General features: G+C 40.6%; 1 protein-coding gene across 2 annotated transcripts in view; it reads left to right on the top strand.

The window, feature by feature from the left end:
- Positions 1 to 22,850, top strand: part of Tmem26 (transmembrane protein 26) — a 53,569-nt gene extending 30,719 nt beyond the window's left edge. For both annotated transcript variants that reach the window (XM_052164631.1, XM_052164630.1), the window contains 2 exons: positions 13,395 to 13,471; positions 17,796 to 22,850. In XM_052164631.1, the coding sequence (XP_052020591.1) occupies positions 13,395 to 13,471; positions 17,796 to 18,214 (496 nt within the window). In that variant the 3' untranslated portion in view covers positions 18,215 to 22,850. The remainder of the gene's footprint in view (positions 1 to 13,394; positions 13,472 to 17,795) is intronic.
- The last annotated feature ends 228 nt before the right edge of the window (positions 22,851 to 23,078 follow it).

The following is a 23,078-nucleotide window of genomic DNA, read 5'->3' as shown; positions in this document are numbered from 1 at the left end:
CAAAATCAGTTGACTACAGGTCTAGGAGTTCCTGTGAGGCATGAGCTTGTCTTTATGCCAGCCTCACTTTTACAGTGGTTTTGGTAGACACCATAGCACTGCTTTCTAAAAACCATTGCTTCTGGTAACCTAGGGGCTTTACCTTCCATGTGGCTGTGATCCTCTGCCGAGTTTTACTTAAAAACAAACAAACAAAACAAAACAAAACAAACAAGCAAACATACAAACAGAAAACCTTGTAGTCTTAGTAGGAAGTGAGCTAACCTGAAGGATTATTTGGGAAGATTCAAAATTATAAAGCCCCCTCATCTGTGAATGTGAAAAATCCTGACCTTATTTCTGACACATTTGTCTCCTTTTGGGACCCTCCCCCTCCTACTGGCTTGCTTTGTCCAGCTTTAACATGAGGGGAGGTGACTAGTCTTAATGCAACTTGATATGCCTTGTTTCTTGATATCCCCAGGAGACCTGCATATTTTTTTTTTTTTTGGACTGGGAAACTGAGGAGGGGTGGATGGGAAGGGAGGAGGCAGGGGTGGTGGAGGTGAGGGGTGGATACAGGAAGGAAGGAGAAACTGCCCTTGAGGGTACTCTTCAATTCACCTTTGCCATTCAAGTCCTTTCTCTGTTTTTTACATGATTCTCTTGAGTCTTTTATTATTTTTGTTATTTCTTATATTATCTCTAATGAAGTTTTTTTTTTTTAATTTCCTTTTCTCACATTTAGATGCTTTAGTGGAGACATTTTTACCTCCGTAATGATTTGGTAACCAGCAATGACACACAAAGATTGCATATTTTGCTTTATCTCCAGGTTTTACTATGTGTTAATATAGTATTGCTCCATGAATTTATTTTCTTGTCCTATTCTGCTATCCTGTAGCCCTTCTCTGCATCAGACGGGTGCAGCAGAGTTGAGCAGTTGAGTCTCAAGAGGAGCATGTTGTCTTTCTCTGTTAAGGATGCCGTTGCCATTTTTCTGGCACAGACTGTCATTATAAACTTGAGGAAAAAGGATTTTCATTTCTTCGTTAGTGAGAATTTTTTCTCCAATGCATTGAATACCATGTAGTCTGCCTTTATTGATATGATTTTTATTTTAGTTGTCCTTTATCATAAAATAATGACTATATTACATTAACTGATCTTCAGATGTTAAACCATCTTTGATGTCAGGATAAATTGAACATAGTTGGGCTTTTTGTTTAATGTGGGTTTTGGTCTAATTTGCCAACACGGCTCACTCCTTCCATCCTGTCCATGGGTTGTCTTGTTCTTTGGTATCATCTCTAATGGTGTCTTGTTTGAGCTTTTGAATCCAGATAACACTGGCTTTTGGAAACATTCCAGGACACATCCTTTTTATTTCTATTTTCTGAAAAAAACATTTTTTGTATAATTGTTATTATTTCTTTCAAGATTTTACAGAATTCTCCAAGAGAGCAATCTGGGTAAGGCATTTACTTTATGGGAAGTGGTTTCCCTTTCCTCTTTCCTTCCTCTTCCTTTTCCCCCTCATCTTCCTCCTTCCTTCTTCATCTTATCTCATCACTAATTCAATATCATTTCTTCCTCTAGGACTAATTAGATATTTTACATTTTTTGTCTTATTTGGGGTTGTACTGGCTGGCTTTGTGTGTCAACATGACACAGGCTGGAGTTATCCCAGAGAAAGGAGCTTCAGTTGAGAAAATGCCTCCAAGAGATCCAGCTGTAAGGCATTTTCTCAATTAGTGATCAAGGCGGGAGGGCCCCTTGTGGGTGGTACCATCCCTGGGCTGGTGCTCTTGGGTTCTATAAGAGAGCAGGCTGAGCAAGATAGGGGAAGCAAGCCAGTAAGTAACATCCCTCCATGGCCTCTGCATCAGCTCCTGCTTCCTGACCTGCTTGAGTTCCAGTCCTGACTTCCTTTGGTGATGAACAGCAATGTGGAAGTTCAATAAACCCTTTCCTCCTCAACTTGCTTCTTGGTCATGATGCTTGTGCAGGAATAGAAACCCTGACTGAGACAGGGTCTGTGCTTTTCTCTCAAGGATATTTTTTTCTCTTGCATGCAAATAAGCGGTCTTTTGTCATGAAGTGCCCCTGCTGTTAGCACACTTGTGTTAATCCCTGAGGATTCAGAGGTGAGCCCTCTCTTTCATTTCCTGGGTTTGAATGTTGGCTCACGCTCTTGGCTTTTCCGCAGATATGACATGCTTGCTTACTCCTTGGGTGAGGATTATCAGCTTATTAATTAATTTATTAATTCATTTATTTATAAAAACAAACATGTGTGGGTACTATTGACTTGATGATAATTCCGTTTTCATTTCTGACTCAGACTTTAGATTGCCAGTCTTTCTTCTCCAGCATGCAGAGTCCCACGTTTATTTCTCAGCATTGCTGTCTTAATATCCTATAGATTCTGATGTCTTGGCCCTTTATTTAATATAATTCAAAATTAGTTCCCATGTAGAGGATGATTCCTCAAATCCTCTCCTCCGTTTTTATTTTAATTCTATTGTACTCTTGTTATGATTTAAATTGGTTCAGTATTTTTAAATGTCCCCGAGGCTCCTGGATGAAGCCCATGGCTTCCTCTAGAGGGTGCTCAGCTTGTGTGAGAAGGATGAGTTCTTGTTTACACTCTAACATAGGTAAATCCTCATGAGGCTGCAGTAAAATACAACAGTGTTAGTCCATTTCATCATGCCTCCATCTGCCTCACGGACCATAACTCCATCTCAATCGCCTCCTGAGGGCTATTGTGCCAATACATATATTATGCCTTGGTATGTTACAGCACACACTATGGTTTTGTCCTTTATGCTATTTTCATTTAACAAAAGGGTGAGATCACTTCCCATCCCATTTGGCAAAATCATTTGGTGTTTTGTTGTTGTCGTTGTTGTGTTGTTGTTGGTGGTGGTGGTGGTGGGTTTTTGTTTTTTCTTTTGGTTCTTTCGATTGTGTTTGTTTTGACATACCTGCTAGGAAGACACTTTTCAAATCTCTCTTTAACTGGACTAAAATAAACCAAAAAAAAAAAAAAAAAAAAAGAAAAAAGAAAAGAAAAGAAAAAGAAAGAAAAAATGTTTATTTTGCCCTTTGTGCTTGAAGCATATAGCTTTGTTTTTTCAAAGCTTACTTTGTTGACAAGTTTTCATTTTAAACACACATAAGTGATACAAATATCTATATTGTACACAGGCAATTCACTCAACCAGTTTTTTTTATGAGCACCACGATCTCTTTTCAGATTTACTCCTTGCTTATTCATAGGGTCTTGCACATGAGGAGTTGGCTTGTTACCTCCGAGGATTCCCTCTCTCAGTCTACCAGCAGTGTGGCTGTGCTACATCTGGGCACCCGAGGATTCCCTCTCTCAGTCTACCAGCAGTGTGGCTGTGCTACATCTGGGCACCCGAGGATTCCCTCTCTCAGTCTACCAGCAGTGTGGTTGTGCTACATCTGGGCACCCGCATCAGCAGTCCCTGCTTTCTTTCCCCCTCCCCTTTCTGAGGTTGCTGTTGAGCACGTAGGTCTGCGTGTTTCTGGGCTTGTTTTCTTCCTTTCAAATGCACTTGACCTCTCTGACCTTCAGACCAGATATCTGCTGTGGGTTCATCTGTCAGGTCACTCACCTGTCTTCGACTATCTCAAATCTAGATGTGAAGTCAAACCATGGAATCTTTCAAGTGGATTTTTCATATCAGTCCCTGTCCTGCTGAATCTGAGGGTCTCTGTATTCATTCCATGCTGTTGCTGTATATTTTATTTAGTCTGTGGATTTGTTGAGTCTCTTACATTCCATTTTTTCTTTAGCATAAGCACAGAACTGTTTTCAAAAGATTAGCTGCTTTGATGCCCTTGCTTTTTGCTTAACCATTTAATCTATTTTTTATTATTTTATTAGATTTTATTTGCATTTCAAATGTTGAACCCTTTCTTGGTTTCCACCCTGAAAATCCCCTAACCCATGTCCTTCCCCCTGTTCCCCAATCAACCCACTCTCTCTTCCCTGTCCTGGTATTCCCCTGCACTGTGGCATATTATAGGCTCCTTGTTTCTGTTTTTGATGTATCAGGTAACTGGGCACTCTACATACATCTCTGCCACCATCACAAGTTTCTTCGTCTGTCACCTTATACATGTTTTTACTTTATGCATATGAGTTTGCCTGCATGTATATGTGTGTCCCACGTGTATTCAGTGCCTGCAGAGACCAGAAGGTGGTTTATGGAGCCGGAGTTACAGGTAGGCACTGGGAGCTGAACCTGGGTCTTCTAAAAGCAAGCACTCTTGACCAATGAAGCATTTCTCCAGACAGACCTCTCCCTCTGTTTTCTTAATCAGAGCAATCTATCAATTTATGGTTGTCACTGACTGATGCCTTGGCTTAATTATTTGTTTGTTTGATTTTGTTTATTCATTGATTTTATTTCTTAATTGTTTTATGATAATGCTTTGTAAATAACATTATCATTGCTCATTTTTATATTATTTGTCTTATTTAGTTTATTAATGTATTTATTTATTTGATTTTCAGTGTTACTTTTAGCTTGACTCTTGCATAGTTCCAGTACAATGATGAAGTTTGCCATCTGTCTGTCTGTCTGTAATGAGAGCAGAAATGGTTATGGAGCCTTTAAGCACTGGCAGCCACACCCACTGAAGACATGTGATGTGTTCTAACTCATATCTGTGCTCAGAAAATTTTCATTTAAACAGGGCCCTGTTGGGTCTTCTCTGCTTGAAAGGATAAAAAATAATACAGCCTAATTCTAATGACCCCAAGAAATCAGTAGTTTAAAATGCTATCTCGCTTTGTTAGAAACTAGGTAAAAGGTCACATTCCAGAGCCCGCCCTTTGTTTAGACCTAGCAGAAAGGCCTTGAACAGGTAGTCCTGGCCCCATAGGGTAACTGAAAATGGGCTAAGCTTATCTTGCTTCTGTAAACTTACGCCATTATCCCTAAGCAGGAGTTCACGCAGCTGTAGACATTATAGAAAACTAATTGGTTCACTGAGCGCGGGCTCCGATGATTTAAACTGATTGGCCTAAAAACTATAGAGTGGTACAAATCAATTGGCTCGCATTTCGCGGGCTCTCCATGCTAAGAAATGATTGGTTTGTGATTCGCGGGCTCTGTCGTAAACTTATAAAAGCTGTCTCAATTCGGCACTCGTGGTCCACAGTCCTCTGACCCTGCATGGTACACGGCTATGGAACCCAGAATTCTGGAATAAAGAAATCCTCATGCTATTGCATCGAGACCGTTTCTCGCGAGTGATTTGGGTGTCGCCTTCCGGGGGTGTGGGGTGCTGGGGCACCCTCGGTTTTTGGGGTCTTACATGCTCATGCCTCTACTTCCTTAGCCAGCTGAGTGCACAGGAAAATTTATCATGTCCCCCCCCCCCCCATAACTTCCTTGATTTTAGACATTCTCTAATGAATTTGAAGTCTACTTGTCACTCACATGAGTTGGCTTAGCAGTCTTGAAGTTAGTTGTAAATTGTCACTTTCATTTCTAAACAAACCCATCATGTCTCTGGACGACCACATTTATAAATGTGAGCTTGCTTGTTCTCTCTCTCTCTCTCTCTCTCTCTCTCTCTCTCAGGGTCTCTATGTAGCTTTGGAGATCCTGTAACTCACTACATAGATTAGGCTGGTGTTGAACTCATGGAGACCCACCTGCCTCTGCATCCTTAATGCTGGGGTTAAAGCTATGTACCAACATGCCTAGCCTGGGTGGGGCTTTTCAAATTGCATTCTAAAGCTAGTCCAGTTCCTTCCAGCCAGGAAGAAACCTCTAACTTTCAAAAGCCAAGTCTGCTCTTGTAACATTCTTTTCTGATTGATCGAGATGGCTGTAATGTATTTTGTTGGGGTACAGAAAACGACTTGGAGCAAAAGGTTTTCTTTGGCTTACAGGTCCTGACAGGATACTGCCGGTCATGCTGGGGAAGGCATGGCTGCCGGAACAGGAAGCTGACTCAGCAAACAGGAAGCAGCGATAGAAGAGAAGTCGGGCTATAAAAACCCCCAACCGCCATCCCCTGTGACATACTTCCTCTAACTAGGCTCTATCTCCTAAAGGTTCCATGACCTCTCCAACAGCGCCACCAGCTGGGCACCAAACTAGAGACCAAGTGTTCAAACACATGAGCTGACAGTGGGCATGGGGGGTGGGGGTGAGGGTGGGGGAGGGCTGACGTTTCATATTCAAATCACAGTCACCCTTGGCTTTCTCTTTCTCAGAGCATTTCTTCTAGGAAATCTGAATTGGTTCTTCTCATTCCTGTTGAGAGAGCTCCTCGCAGCTCTCATCTTTCTTACAGACATAAGATCCTTGTCTTTCAGATGTTGTATTCAAGAGCCTAATAAGCAGGCAATGTTATAGAGAACGATGGGGCACCATCTTGCTGTGTTTGTGGGAACATGAGGGCCTCACTTTAAAACTCAATTAATTAACAAGCAGGAATCCCCATCCATTTTAATCAGCCGCCGCCGCCCCACCCCCACCCAACCCCCTCATCAATCAGCTGCTCCCCCTCCTCCCCGGAGGTCCTCCAGTGATTTCATTCCTAGGGTTTAAAACCTCTCCTATCTTTTGTTGCAGCATACTGCAGTGAATCTCCCCACAAACTGCAATCATCTGGAAGAAATTCTTCTTGTCCCTTTAACTCTAACCTATACAATCTCTCTCTCTCTCTCTCTCTCTCTCTCTCTCTCTCTCTCTCTCTCTCTGCTGAGCTTAGAATGCACACACTGTTGACACTGTTCCTACCTGAAACTGTGCTACATTAAGGAGAGTCAATGTTGCTGAATTTGTTGCTTGTCTCTGGTTAATTTTACACAGCATGGATGGTGATCTCTGACAGCGTGTCTAATATAACCTGTATTTGTTAAGGGAGAGAGGTATCTGTTGACCTTTCCATTGGCCGTGGCTTCTCTTTCAAAATGTTCATGAGTCTAATTTAAGCACATTCAGGAGAAATAGTTCATCACCTCTGGGAACACTCTCTGTATGATTTCTGAACACAGATTATTTATTAAAAAGAAAAAGTCTGTTTCAGCACCATTACTATATCTCAGAGTATTTGACAATGCAGAAAAGGCCCTTCCTAAGTTTCTCCTGGGCTCAATCTCTCTTCAATTTTCTCAGTGAACTCTTTTTTTTCTTGAAACCTTTGTGCTTTCTCTTCTTTATTGTCTCAATGTGTTTGCTACATTTTTAAATGTACATGAATCCTTTTCATGGGCTGTCTCTTTTATACTAAAAAGACCTCTATGTTAAAAAAAATAGTTAAGAAAATAATCAAAGAGTGACCTATTTTATATATTTTTTAAAATTTATTTTTATATGCATGGATGTTTTGCTTCCATGCATATTTGTGCACCACATGTTATATCCACTTGGCCAGAATACAATATCAGATCCCCCTGGGACTAGCAATACAGATGGTTGTGAGTCCCCATGTGGGTGCCAGGAATCAAATCTGGGTCCTCTGGAAGTACAGTCAGTGCTCTTGATAGCTGAACAGCCCCTGTCACTTCATATTCTGAATTTTTACCTCCTAAATTGGTTGTGATGATCCATCAAAAGTTAGTAATTTATCTTCCCAATAACTAAAAAGAAAAAAGTATGTACTGACTTCAGTAATTTTACTTCTGAATCTTTTCATTTTTGATGAGATGACTCATTCTCAATGTAGATGGTATCACTTCCTTGCCTGAGATCTGACACTGCACAGAAAAAAGGGGGGAAAAAAGAGATGAGAAGCTGATCATTCATCTATCTCTGCTTCCTGACTGTAGATATAGTCATGCTCAATCATCCAGATTATTATATTATTATATAATTATATTATTATATAATTATATTATATAATTATATTTTCATATATAATCTATAATTATATTATAGACCTATATGTTATAGATTATATATAATTATATGTATTATAATATAAATGTAATTATATTATATAATTATATAAACTGTAGATACTGTGGATATGGAGCCTATTGTAAATCATGCTTCCTGGATAATATTTCTAAAGGTTGACTGATTTACAATGGTGGTCAATAAATCCACCCTACAGTCTTTTGAGATTCTTGCCTGCAACTTCAGATCAGTAACTTACTTACTTTCCAAAATTTCCCTTCTAGGATTCACTCTAATAATTCATTATTCTTTAGATTTTTTCAGATGTATCTTTCCAAAGTCATTTTTTTGATAATTTTATTTACCAGAGTTTATTCTTCTATACTTGGCATGTGTACAGATAATAATGCATATGGAAAACTTCACCATCACTGTCCATGATTTTTAAGCTTGACTATCCAGAGGATGGGATTTGAAATCATCTAAGAGATGCATCTCTGGGTGTGTCTTTTAGGGTCCTTCCAGAGAAGTTTAACAGAGGAGGAAAAGCCCTCCCTGAGTATAGATGGCATCTTTTTCTAGGCTGGGTTCTGAACTGAATAACAGAGAAAAGTTGAACAATTGAGGGGAGCACTAGAATTCATCTCAGTCTGCATCCTGACTGGATACAATGTGACCAGTCATCTCCTGCTCCAGCCTCTGTGATTCTCAAAGATGGTGGACCACACCCTTAAACTGAGAGGCTAAATCAACTCTCATTTCCTTCCTCAGGTCACTCTTGTCACAGCAATGGAAAAAGTAACTAATAAGAGAACATTATATGGTTACACTTGGACATGTTTAGGTCTAAGGGCAGTCTAGAATTTATCTCCATATAATTTGAATATGAAATTGAAACACAAAGAATTTTAGGGAGAAGGTAGCATAAAATAGCATAAATAACAGACCAAATTATTGCTTATTTATCAAGATGTGTACCTGGAATTGTTCTAAGGTCTCAAGGTTAATAAATTATTTAATTTTTGCATTCATCCTGAGGCAGACAACACTGTCATAATCATCATAGTAATATAAACATTTGAAATATAGTCTCAGGACTATATGTAATAAAAGAAAAGTAACCAATATTCACTGCCTCCCCTCCTCCAGACACAGCCTGAGACATGTGCTGTATCAAGCTATATTTCACAGTAAAATAATACACTCAAACAATCCTATGAAATCTTGTACTATTGTGATTGTCAGCCTCATGGTACAAAGGAGTAAACAAAAGCATACAGATGTTAAGTGAGAAGTCAATACAATGTAGCCTGTGAGTATCAGTCTATGAAGATGTTAAGTGGTATATGAATACAATGTACCCTATAAGGGGCAGTCTATGCAGATGTTAAGTGAGAAGTGGATACAAAGTAACCTATGAGTACCAGTCTATGCAAATGTTAAGTGGTACATGGATACAATGTACCCTATAAGGGGCAGTCTATGCAGATGTTAAGTGAGAAGTGGATACAAAGTAACCTATGAGTACCAGTCTATGCAAATGTTAAGTGGTACATGGATACAATGTAACCTATAAGGGGCAGTCTATGCAGATGTTAAGTGAGAAGTGGATACAATTTAACCTACAAGGGGCAGTCTATGCAGATGTTAAATGAGATGTGGATAAGATGTAATCTATAAACATTAGTCTAGCATTAAAGGTCTTTATTCTACTCTTCTGGGGTAGTGGGGCTGGTGTTTGCATCCCTAGGAACAAGACCATGTACTGCTCCTGCACTCCATGGTATTACAGACAAGTGTTTTGGGCTGATCATTGGAGATTGCAAGAAACTTCAAAAGTGACTATTTTAGAATAACTTTTTTCACATTTATTTCAGAAATCCTCTGTAAAATATCAGCCATTTTCTTGCAAGCTCTGTGGGATTAATTCTAACAGAGGCTATCTGCCCCGGAAGTGATGTATTCTGTCTTTAGAAGATATTTTTAGAAATGATAGGTGCATCTAAAATCCTTTGAGGCTGAGCTTTTGTCCTGAACTTACAAGACAGGGCCTTATTTTATTTCCCTCACTGAATCTCTTTAAGCACAAAGGAGAATAAATATTCAGCTCCTTAATCTATTCCCTACCCAACTTTGCTCTGAGTTTCCTGGTAGTGATAGGTTCTGTCCATTTGCTCAGGTTATAAATTTCTCTCCTCAAACACAAAGTATGGTATGTTGCTTCCAATGTGTGCTGAACATTCTAAAATACAGTAGAACTAAAACTTACCATTTAATTCTTGGTAATGGTACCTGGATTCTGGTGCAATGGCTGTTTTGCATTGTCAACAAAATGGTCTTTAGAATCACCTAGGGAACCCATCTGGGAATATCTGTGAGGAAACTTCTGATTCAGAAGTTCAAAGATTCAGTCAAATTTGACTGAGAAAGGAAGACTTACTTCGAATATGGGGGGCACAATACAGTCTTTAGTGAGTTATTTAGTTTGTACACAGGGTTCCAGGGGACCAGAATGAATGAAAAGATGTGTGTGAGTGTGTGAGTGTGTGTGTGTGTGTGAGAGAGAGAGAGAGAGAGAGAGAGAGAGAGAGAGAGAAAGAGACAGAGAGAGAGAGAGAGAGAGAGAGAGAGAGAGAGAGAAGCGGGGAGAGAGAGAGAGTAAGCAGAGCGCCGACATTAACCTCTGTCTGTTTCCTACCTGCAAAATTCCTGTCCTACCATTAAAGGTGACATCACTCAAACCTTGAGGCAAGATAAATCCTTCTTGCCAAATTTGCTTTGGCTATCTGTTTCATCACATCCAGGAGAAAATTACCTCTCAAAATTAGCTAAAAGACTCGTAAAAGACTAGATGTGGGCTGGAGTAATGGCTCAGCACTTAAGAGTGTGTACTGCTCTACTTGAGGACTCAGGGTCTGTTCCCAGCTCCTAAATCAGCTCAAAGCTGCCTGTGACTCTAGCTTCAGTGACTCTGCTGCCTCCCTGTGGCATCCATGGGAATTTACATCATCCACACATATGCACATAAATACATATATCTCTATGCATACAAAATTAAAAAGCTAACAGCCATTCCTTTAAGAAGACAGATGCTAAAATCAGCTAACTTTAATCATTCAAGAAAACCTATTTGGACATACTTCCCCAACTTACTATGTCTTAGTTTTCTTCTTCATCAGACATGAAAACATAGATGCCTTCTTTGTTGAGTTGCTAGAGGATTAAGTATAATCCTAGAAACCATGTATAATTTTAGTTAAAAATGGAAGGTTTGCTCTGCGTAGACATTGACAGGAAAAGAAGCAGTTTAGTCTACATTCTCAAGGGACTACCACTTAAAACTCGATTTTATATTTCTTGGGTACTGACCTGTGCTTGCATTTGACTCTGGAAAGCCATAAATCATGTCCCGCCACAGGCACATAATTAGATATCAAGGGAAAACCACTCATGCTCCTGGGGAATGGCATCTTTTCTAGTCTACTCCACCCTAATTTAGGCTATTCAGTCACATCATTTTGGGCTCATGACTGGGTTTTTCTAGAGAACCGCTCTCTGTTTCCATGTATTGCAGCACATGAGGAGCCTTCCATCAACATCATCAACAAGGCCATTGATCAAACACACAGGGGAGCAGAGTCCGAGACAGAGGCCTGTGGCGATCAGTTAGAGCATTTCATCCGGGAACTCATTTGCTCAGGCTGGAATCCACCTAGCCATACTTGCTCACAATATTTCTTAATTTTGTTAATAAGCTACCATGGGAGATATCAGAGGGAGGCTTATCTAGATCTAAATGTCTATTATCAATTTATATCATTATCAGTCTGGTAACCTCGGGTCAATTCTTTTTTTTTTTTTTTTTTTTTTTTTTTTTGAAATAAAGACAAGATAAGCTCATTTGAGAGGAGTTATTCTTGAATAACCCGCAGGACTCTGGTAATTATTGCCTTTTCTGAGGCCTTGAAGATATCTTCTGATGGCTCCCTTATAACCTACGTAGGTGTTAATGGTGACTTGCCTTCTCTCTTTTGGATCCTGCTTCACTTTGAAGGTGGAAACTTTTTAATTTCTGTCGCCAACCCCTTCTCCAAATCAACTGCAGAAGCAGACAATGACAGCTTAGAAGTTTCCATCACAAATCCAGCTCTCATTTCTCAAGCTCTCCACACTTGAAGCACTTATGGACACCTCTGAAAGCACCTCATCAAGCTTCCTCTCCATCTCACTTCCTGGTGCCTCTCTCTCCTGGCAAAAACTCCCACTTGGGAAAAGATGGAAACAAAGTCTGCGGTTCTGTCGCGTGGTCTTGGCTTGTTTGCTTGTTGGTACCTTTGCATTTATGCAACTTGTATTCTTTCTGAAGCTACCTGTCCAGATTGTTCTTCTGGGCCTGTGACATTTGGGAGTTTCTTTAAACACAGACCCTTCTTTTGTACTTCCAATCAAACTTTTCTATTAAAATAGACTGAATACCTATCATTTTCAGGTACTGTTCTAGGTACTGAGGATACAATAGCTAAAGAGGAATACATCTACATACCCATACCACACATGCATATACTATACAAACACACACACACAGACACACAAACACACACACACAACACAAATACCACACATACATGTACCACACACACAGACACATGCACACATATAAACACATGACACATGACACACACATATACACACACACATACACATACCACAAACACACACTTTGCCTTTTAGTCTATACTCTGTTGTTGTTTATCAAAATTATCACTGCAATACCCCCCACACTCACACACACTGATGGCTTTCCTTTACTATGTTGAATTTTGGGTGCATAAGTATCAGCTTGCCTTTTTCAGTTGTCTTTGTTTTATTTTATTTTTTTAAGTTGTGTGTATATGTGTTCCCTTGTGTTAATACATGTGCCTGGTATGAGAGGTCAGATCCCTGTGGACTGGGGTTATAGAGGGTTTTAAGCTGCCCCTTGGATGCTACAAACCAAGCCCAGGCCCTCTGCAATAGCAAAGCAGTGAGTGATCTTAACCACTAGGCCATCCCTCCCACCTTTTGGATTGTCTTCTCAATAGTCTTGGAATCATGGGACTGTCATCAGCTTCTCTGGGAAATCATTATTGAAACTGGGGATTTGAATAATTATGTCTGTATTTAACTGTTTCTGATAGCATGTCTGACCTGTAATCTTTCCAAGGTGCCATCAAACTAGAGAAAATATGACATCAATAGGCTCTATTCTGTTTTATGCTTATTATGATTATGATTGTGATTGTTATTATTATTATTATTATTGGAATAGATCTCAAACTTACTATGTAGTCAAAGACCCAATCTTTGTGTGGTTCCATTAATGTACATTTTTTGTACTGGATTTATTACAACACAAGAAATTTTGCTGACTCACAAAATCCTTATTTAGTCCATAAGGAGCCATGATTTGTTACCTTTCTGTCTGCATGTGGTCGTATGGTTAATTGCTCATTTAACTAACATGCTATTGTCTTCTAGAAATAACCCTACTCTGGTCTCTGGCATTCTTGTGGTGTGGACGTGGAGTATGCTGCAGTTTCCCCTCGATCTGGCAGGTAAATGTTTGTCATATTTGTGTAAATAAATAGAAAAATATGGCTCTTAAATATAAATCATATTAGCACAAAGGAGGAAGTTGAGCCAGGCTGTGTTTTGATAGCCTAGGGTTAGCTCTATTCCAACTTAGAAGGTTAAAACTCACGAAAACCAAGTGTAGACTCATTTTGCTGTGCGCTGAATGTATGGTGATGTGAATCTTTAATGCCAGCCCTCTGATGGTGAAAACAGGAGGATCAGGAGTTCACACTCATCCTTGACTACATAGCAAGTTTGAAGTCAGCCTGGTCTATGTAAAAGTCCATTTCCAGAAAGACCCCCAAGATTAATAATAATACATACTTGAACAGTTACCTACACTGCTTTATATTCAACTCAATTAATACTTCTATTGCTTAGTATCTCTAATCTTGCCAAAATTAGTTGAGATATACATGGCTCAAGTTTTCTATCTGGGAAATGGGATGACCCAGCAGTTCAAGTGACGACTCAGTAATGCACTGAGTGCTTAGTGACCTGGCAATGTATAGTCTCCATATTTTCAACCAATCACATTTTGAGGGCCATGTGTAATATAAAAGCAACAATTCCAAGCTCCAGTGTGGACAATTGAGATTTCCTTTCATGGCAGTTCTTATTCTGACTTTGATGAATACATACATCTTTAAGGGTTGGCAGGAAGCAAACCGTTTGGCTGGCCTTCCATATTAGTGATTCCCTACAGCGGCTGTGTTGTCCTACAGTATGGTAGCCACCAGCCACACACAGCTGGATAATTAAAATTCAAGCGTTAGAAACAACTCTTCAGTGGCACAGGACCTGTTTCACCTGCTCCTTTGCTCCATGTGGCTCCCATGGTGGACAGCAAACATACGAAACCATTTTATGATCATAGAGCATTCTATAGGTTGGTATCAGCTTGAAGTTGTGCGATAGCTCTTTGGCATTTTCAACGTGTGAGGCAGGAATTCCTCCTTGGTGCTATACTCTGGAGAAGCCCCAGACTTTTATTATAATTCTTTTCCTTAGTCTATTTTATTCTCTGTGACACTCTTCCTGCTGCCTTCAGGGTGAGGATAAGTTGGAATAAATGCATTTTGGGATCCACACGAAGGTCTTGAGAACATTCTGGGTCTTAAGCACTTTTTTTTTGGATAAAACTGTTTTCCTGGATAGATAGGAAGATTTGCCTGGCTTTTTCCAAATTAGGAAAACAAAGAAAGAACAAAACTAAGCAAGCAATTAAAAGCTAGCTTGGGCATGGCAATGCACTCTTTTTTTTTTCTATATTCTTTGTTTACATTCCAAAAGCTTTCCCCTTTCCCAGTCCCCCCCCTCCATATGTCCCATAAGTCCTCTTCTCTCCACCCATTCTCCTATCTTTCCCCCTCCCTTTTCTCTGTCCTGGTACTCCCCTACAGTGCTGGATCAAGCCTTTCCAGGATTAGGGCCCTCTTCTTCCTTCTTCATGGGAATCATTTGATATGCTAATTGTATCTTCAGTGTTCAGAGCTTCAGGGCTAATTAATATCCACTTATCAACAATTGCATTCCATGTGTATTCTTTTGTGATTGCTTTACCTCGCTTAGGATGATATTTTCCAGTTTCAACCATTTGCCTAAAAAATTCATGAATTCATTGTTTTTAATTGCTGAATAGTACTCCATTGTGTATATATACCACATTTTCTGTATCCATTCCTCCATTGAGGAATATCTGGGTTCTTTCCAGCTTCTGGCTATTATAAATAAGGCTGCTATGAACATAGTGGAGCATGTGTCCTTATTGCATGCTGGGGAATCCTCTGGGTATATGCCCAGGAGAGGTATATCAGGGTCCTCCAGAAGTGTAATGTCCAGTTTTCTTAGGAACAGCCAGACTGATTTCCATAGTGGTTGTACCATCTTATAATCCCACCAGCAGTGAAGGAGTGTTCCTCTTTTTCCACATCCTCACCAATACCTGCTGTCTCCTGAGTTTTTAACCTTAGCCATTCTGACTGGTGTGAGGTGAAATCTCAGGGTTGTTTTGATTTGCATTTCCCTAATGATTAATGAAGTTGAGCATTTCTTAAGGTGCTTCTCGGCCATCTAAATTTCTTTAGGTGAAAATTCTTTGTTTAGGTCTGTACCCCATTTTTTAATAGGGCTATTTGGTTCCCTGGGGTCTAACTTCTTGAGTTCTTTATATATTATTGGATATTAGCCCTCTATTGGATGTAGGGTTGGTGAAGATCTTTTCCCAATTTGTTGGTTGTCATTTTGTCCTTTTGACAGTGTCCTTTGCCTTACAGAAACTTTGTAATTTCATGAGATCACATTTGTCAGTTTTTGATCTTAGAGCATAAGCTATTGGTGTTCTGTTCAGGAACTTTTCCCCTGTGCCCATGTCCTCCAGGGTCTTCCCCAGCTTCTTTTCTATTAGCTTCAGAGTGTCTGGTTTTATGTGGAGGTCCTTGATCCACTTGGAGTTGAGCTTAGTACAAGGAGATAATAAGGCAATGCACTCTTTTAATCCCAGAACTCTGAAGCTAAGTGTCAAGCACATCTACGAGTCTGAGGCCAGTCTGGTCTACTTGTGAGTTCCAGGCTAGCCACAGCTACATACTGAGATCCTTTCTCAAAAAAGAAAAAGGAAAGAAAGAAAAATACAATCAAGCCGGGCGGTGGTGGCACACACCTTTAATCCCAGCACTTGGGAGGCAGAGGCAGGCAGATGTCTGAGTTCGAGGCCAGCCTGGTCTACAGAGTGAGTTCCAGACCAGCCAGGGCTACACAGAGAAATCCTGTCTCAAAAAAGCAAAAACAAAAACAAAAATCTAATTACAAATTAATAATCAAAAATAGATATATGAAACAAAGTGAAGAGGTTTTGCTGAAGTAGGCTTTGGGGTCTACATGATACTCTTTACCCAGCCAGAAGCCAGCCAGCTGTCATCCTGACAAGTCTCCTGGGCTCCATCCTTTATATATTGAATACTATTACCCTGAGGGGTCTGCCAGGAGGAATTTCCTGAGCATGGCTTCTTACGAATGACTCTTACTGACCTTATGTTTGTCTTTCATAGGCATTCACTCCTATCTTGTGGTGTACAGACTTGCTAAGAAAGTTTGTATTCAAAAGGGAAATTTTGTAAACGTGCAGAGGTGACAATTCTCTGCAGCTGTTGGAAAAACAGAGACCAAATGTTGCTCCCGACTAAACCGCTATTGTATTCTCTAACAAGCTGCTATGTTACATTCACCCATATCAAAGCCGTTTCATGATATTTGCACACTATAGCTGGATTGAGACATCCTTTGTTGGAAAACTCCAAATGGGAGGCTTTATTCCTACAAAAAAGAGGATTATTTTCTACCCTTGACCTTGAATTAAATTTACATCTTAGAAATTAAAACAAAAGTTTCGTCTGTTGATGGAACTCTCCTTTTGTTCAGCTGTTAAAAAAAAACAACTATGTAATTATACTCAGTCTCTTATAAACTGGGAAACAAAAGCAGAAGGAATTAGGAGCAAATAAAATAATGGCTTTTATTCGGGCTTCCACACATACACACACTATCACAAACATTAGAAAAATATGTTTAGATGTGAGCTAAATTGAATTTGAATTCTAAGCACTTGAGTTTTTGAAGCAGAGTTTGAAGTAGTACTTAGGGACAATGTGGAGAAAAAGCATCTGGAATGGTCTGTGCTGGGAATTTTGTCATTCATATACTGCACTTACTGGTCAGGAAAATCCCTCCCTCGCTTCCCCCAAGAGAAAGAATAAAGGCAGAAGCTGAGCAGAAGGAGAGACAGATGTTATACTGACCAGAAAACAAGCCGCTGGGTAGAGACCCCTGTCTTAGGATTCATGATATCACAGGTTTTAAGGAAGAAACTAAAGCACCTGAAGGTTATGTGACATGGGCAATAACTCAATGCTAGAGAGCCAGGGAGTTAAGGGAAAGTGCCAGACTCCCTAACTTGAGCCCCTGAGCACAGCTCTCTGCAGCAAACCACCAAATACAGGTGTGCACGCTCGCACGCACACAGGCACGCGCGCACACAATTTTTTTTTTACACCTCACTCGCTATTGTCTAATTAGTAGATCGTTTCCTACAGGGAGGCTGGAAGATGGATGCTGAGTCTTTAAAGTGGATGGGACCACGTGACCAGAACCAGGGTGGGGCTGAGGTGGAGAAATGTCTCTTGTTCCTCCACATTAAACTGGACATTCTCTCTCTTTCACAATCAGATCACCCTAATAACTATCGCATACCCCTCCCCAGTTTGCATTTCAGATTGCTAACCATTGCTTCTTTCATTTTTCCCCCAGTCCAGTTGAAACTGGTATGCCCCGCCTCCGTGAAAGCCAAGGGCTTCCTCAGGGTGTTCCTGTGCCAGTACAGTGCGGATCTATGGGCCATTGGCCTCAGTTTCTTCATCCAAGATGGTCCCTTCCTTGTTGTGCGCCTCGTCCTGATGATCTACTTCGAAGTGATCAACCACATGTTGGTGTTCTTTGCCGTGAAGAATTCCCTAGTGATGGCTCTGCACTTCTACCGACTTGTAGCTTTGATTATGGCCACACGTGACTTCATGCAAGATCACCGAGAAAGCCCCAAACCGGAGCACAGTAGCCCAGACCAGCCCTCTGAGAGCCGGCCCAGTGAGTGGGAGGACGCCTCCCCGGAGGCTCTGCCTTTGAGAACCTCACCTGTCACCTCTGAGGAGTCTTACCCGACCACTCCTTAGTTATTGTTTTTAAGTTGTAGCCGCGAGGCTTGGCTCATTCTCTTCTTAGCCCCACCCCCCTCCATATTTGCATACACCATTTTTTTTAAAGGAAGCAATACGAAAAGATGATCTTGTATCAAAGCCAAGGTACTGCTCTATTTTTTCATCTGAGTGGAAGGAACTTTGACGGTGAGTGGTTGTCACTACAACCTCCTGCTCTGGTAGTGGACATTACACTGCTCCGAGAACCATTCTAAGTGATTGGTTCTTTTTGAACTGCCTGGAAAGTTGTAGACAGAACAGCATAGCACACCCTCCAAAGACTTAAGACTGACTTTTGACCACTTCCTCTCCTATCCCTTGCACTCCCGGGTTGCCTAATAGCACAGCAGCTTTTTAACTGACTGGACTATGTCACTCTCTCCTCCGATGTTTTCTGCAATGTCCCTCTGACATTAAAAAAAAATGTGTATTCAGTGAATGCTGAACAAAGGAGAGGAGGAGAGGAAAATACTTTTAAAATCAACTTGTCATCGGCTGCAGATTGGGAACGAGTACTACCCTGCTTCCTCGGTGCAGAGAAAATGGCTGTGGTAGCTGCCCAGGCCTTTACAGGAATCCGGTTCTCCTGGACCAAAGGTGACAGTCTGTCATGGTTTATGTGTTCTTAGAGCATCGTGATGGCTTTGGGCTTGAGTAGCACAAAGTTTACAGCAAGCTACTTGGGCTCTACCAACTTTGTAGCCAGGAGATATCAGTGAGACACCTGCAAGTCATACTTTCTACCTAAGACGATTTACAGAACCATTAGTATTTGAATACCTCGTTACCTCTTTCTGCATTGTCAAGGTGCATCATGTGATCAGGTTTCAAAGAGCACTAGTATGCAGTGACGAAGGAATTTTGAGACCTGTAGTGTTACCATGGTTTCTGGTGGTTGCCATCAACTGCTTGCAGTAGCAGCCACAGTAACAGAGATTGCCATGGGTCCTGGGAAATGCCATCGGCAGCCCCAGTGTGGTTTCAGGAACAAGTTGGTGGGAGGTGGTGCCAGTCTCCTGCCTCCTGGGAACCATGGTGGCTTCATTTCCCACGAATGAAATAGTCTTTCTGTTCCACAGCTCTGTACGTCCTGGGTGGAAATGACTCCAAAGCTTTAAAAGTGGCTCTTGCTTTTAAATACATGGTAAAAACATGACTTGACAATCTATGAAACAGTTCTAAAATTTCAGTGCTAGAGTTTAAAGCATCAGTCAAGCCATGTTAGAATCCCCAGGAACCCAGAGACGTTTATTCAGGAAACTGCCTAAATTGGAGGCAACCATGTGACAATCAGTTTGGACAATTTTTTTTAAATCTATGTATTTCTGGGATGGTACAGTGTTTATCCACCACATTTGATAACAAGTTTTATAAACAAATTCTATTTTATACAAAGCCACAACTGTTTTCTCTAGGGATTTCTGCTTCTTTTATCTGTCACGCTTCTCATTTTTCACAATGTCATGGCTGCAAACTGTTCAGGAAACAAATGGAATGGATTGGTAATTTTTCATAATAAGTGTATGCAAGTTAAGGTCAAGATTGTATTTATATAAGTTGAAGAATGTGACAACTTCTAAAGGTGTGTTATTCAAACTTTTTAACAATGACACTTGGGGACATGTCCCATGGTTAAGAGCAAGCATTGCTCTTGCAGAAGATCCGAATTGATCCCAAAATCTACTCCACAGGTCTTACCACCACTTGTAGTTCCAGCTTTGGGGGTCTTCTTGTAGCCTCAGTGAGAACTGACAGCATTCATGTGTGTGTGTGCGCGCGCACACACACACACACACACACACACACACACACAGAGATTTATTAAAAATAATAAAAATATTTTATAATAAAGTCAACAATAGGAACAAAAAAGAAAAAATCAATACTATTTCTCAAACTGCCCCAGCACCTAATAACTGTACTGGATGCTTTGTGTTGAATACCTGATATATATGTGCTCCTTTGACATATATGTGCCCCCATGACATATATGTGCCCCTGACATATATGTGTTCCTATGACATATATGTATTCCCATAATATACAGGTGCCCCCATAATTATATATGTGCCCTTTGACATATATGTGCCCCTTTGGCATATATGTGCCCTCAGACATATGTGAGCCACTCCTTACTGCCTGATTTCTCACAGCATAATTTTTGTGATTTTTGTCCCCCCAGAAAAAGAAATACTGAGCATCCAAAAATAAGCCATCAAGTAGTATGACTGTTGCAAAGATAATTTTAAGTGCTTTCAAGTCTGAGGCTTGGCTTGGTTTTGTGAAAGACTTTCTTGTGTTTCAATAAAGTATTTGGTAATTAGCCCTCCTCCCCAGGCTCGTCCAAAATCTGGCTTAACTTGGAATGCCAGGAAGCCAGAAAGCACCCAGGACTAGCTTGATAATTAATGGATGGTCAAAAATAGACACACAGTCTTGAAGGCTTTTCCAGGAAAATCTGCTAAAGACAGCATTTAACTTAACTGCCAGTGCTTCCATTTCCTTGTGCTGGCTGCTTTGATCATAGGAAAAAATGTCCGTTTGCTTAGTCTAGGTTTTATCTCTGATGAAATGCTAAAAATATACTCAGTTGTATGTTTATAATTACTACTATTATTTTACCCTTTAAAACTGTATATTTTTATTGTGGGCTCATGCACATTGTAATGCTTTTTGATATCCAAGTGTTTGTCATAAACAAAAGAGAGTATCAGTCATCTCCGTTATGTTGGAATCTTGAGACTTGTTTACATTTTATTTGGACTGAGATAGGACACAGACTCCATCCTCAGCCCCTAGCCACAGTGCGTGCCAAGCCCCACCCCACCTCACCCCTGAGGAGGGGCCTTCACTTGCAGTTGCTAGAGCTATTGCTGACTGATTAAAGCTCAATCAGCTTTCCTTCTTCCTGCAAGTATACTCTTCCACTAGCGAGAAAGCCTGGTGCCCATGTTTACATAATGCTCTGCAGACACAACCTCAGGATTCTCTTAGGCTTGTCCATCCCGAGCGAGTCTTAAATGCCACAATACTGTGCTTAAGATAAGCATGCTACTTCGTCTTTGATTATCCCACTCAGTTTGGTTGCTGTGACAGTGCTAGAATTCGGAGGCCTCATCTTGTCAATAACATTGGGAGCTTCCAGGGAGACGTGTAAGTAAGACAATTCTACCACTGGCTCTGGTGTCCCACAAGGCCTTGAAGCCATGAAGACATATGTCTATGTGTTGACAGGATTCACCCCTACCACCCGGGCCTTGTTGTTCAACAGAAGCTTTTCAGAGCTGTGGGGAAGGACACCGTGGAGACGTGAATCTGTTAGGATGGCCTTGGATCCAACATTCACTGTGGACTCTAAATCAACTCAGTCTTTCCCTACAAGGAACTGTTAGCCGGATTCTCCAGTTAAAAGGGAGAGCTGTTGGGACTCAGCCTGCCGACCTCCCAACATATATAGAAGGCAAAGGCTCACAAATCAAACAGCCTCGAATCACAAAATGAAAAGACACCATGGGTTCTTTCCCTGTTTTCTCAGTCTGGGCTTTCCCTTTTACTTAGAGGGATTTCTGGTCCGTCCTCCCAACATATCTGAACTTTCAAGACAGAGCAGCTAAATGATGATTGGAAGAATGAGCCACCAAGGACTTGTACTTCATCGGTTTCTGTCTTTGAGGTCTTCCTTACTGAAATAACTTGTGAGTTGTGTTTTCTGTGAATATTTCTACATTTTGCTGGGATGGGCCTTTTTGTTTTATTACGGTCATTAAATATTTGTGTACGGCTTTCTCCCTTTGCCTGTTCTCCACCCCCTTTGCCCATTGTTTTGCCTTTTTCTTCTCTACTGCAACTCATTTCCTCCATGGTTTTTAAGCTCTGCCTTAATAAGTAAAACTGATCTATTCAGAAGATGATTAAAGTGACGTTTCCAACCAGCGAGCAAAGAATGACCAATTTTAAAACCGATGTTGGGAAAATGTTGCTACCCATCTGGAAAACATAAAGTGGGATTTTTTTTTTATCTCGTGAAATCTATAGAAATAAATTCCAGATGGATTAAATCTCGTCATAAAATGAAAACTATAAATACTGGATTGGAAAATACGGAATGCGTCTTGAGCGTGTGGGGGATGGGCAACATTCTCTGAAGCCAGACCTGGAACCTAGGAGAAATTGACTGACAGCCTTTTCTACGTGAATACCTCACGTTTGTGGTAAAGGGTGTCATGGACATACCATTTAGGAAAACATGAAGAGCTAGTGTAGTCAAGAAACAGAAAAGGGGGAGATATTGGGGAGGGAGAGCCAAAGGTGTATTTATTCATAAAAGGTTGAAAATCTAACAAATGCTAAAACTTCTTTAACAACTTAATATCTACCTTGAAAGTAATAAGCTTAATAGCATGTACAAGCAATCAGCATGCAACACAGTTTTGAACAAATTTTCTTTACAATGTGAATCAAGGCCTTATATTGTGTAAATTTAAACTTCAGTAGTATAAGAAAAGTTTCAAATGATGCTTGAAGTCATAAATGAGTAAGTTACCAAATACACACACACACACACACCTCTATAGATCTAACATCATCTTCTTCAAGTTAGTCATGACTGTTTTGCATACGTATATGTCTGTGCTATGCATGCATGTATGAGTTCTAATGTGTGAGCACGTGTGAAAGCCTTCATAGATGTCCATTGTCTTTCTCAGCCACTTCCCACCTATTATTGGCTAAGCCAGGGTCTCTCTGAGAACCCAGCACTCACTAACTCACCCAGTCTAGTCAGCCAGTTTGCCTGTCTCTGCTTCACAGTGCTGGGATTGCCTGTAATCCACTATGCAGG

This window comes from Apodemus sylvaticus, chromosome 19 (genome assembly GCF_947179515.1).
Source record: "Apodemus sylvaticus chromosome 19, mApoSyl1.1, whole genome shotgun sequence".
NCBI lineage: Eukaryota > Metazoa > Chordata > Mammalia > Rodentia > Muridae > Apodemus > Apodemus sylvaticus.
This window is presented reverse-complemented; position numbering and strand designations above follow the sequence as displayed.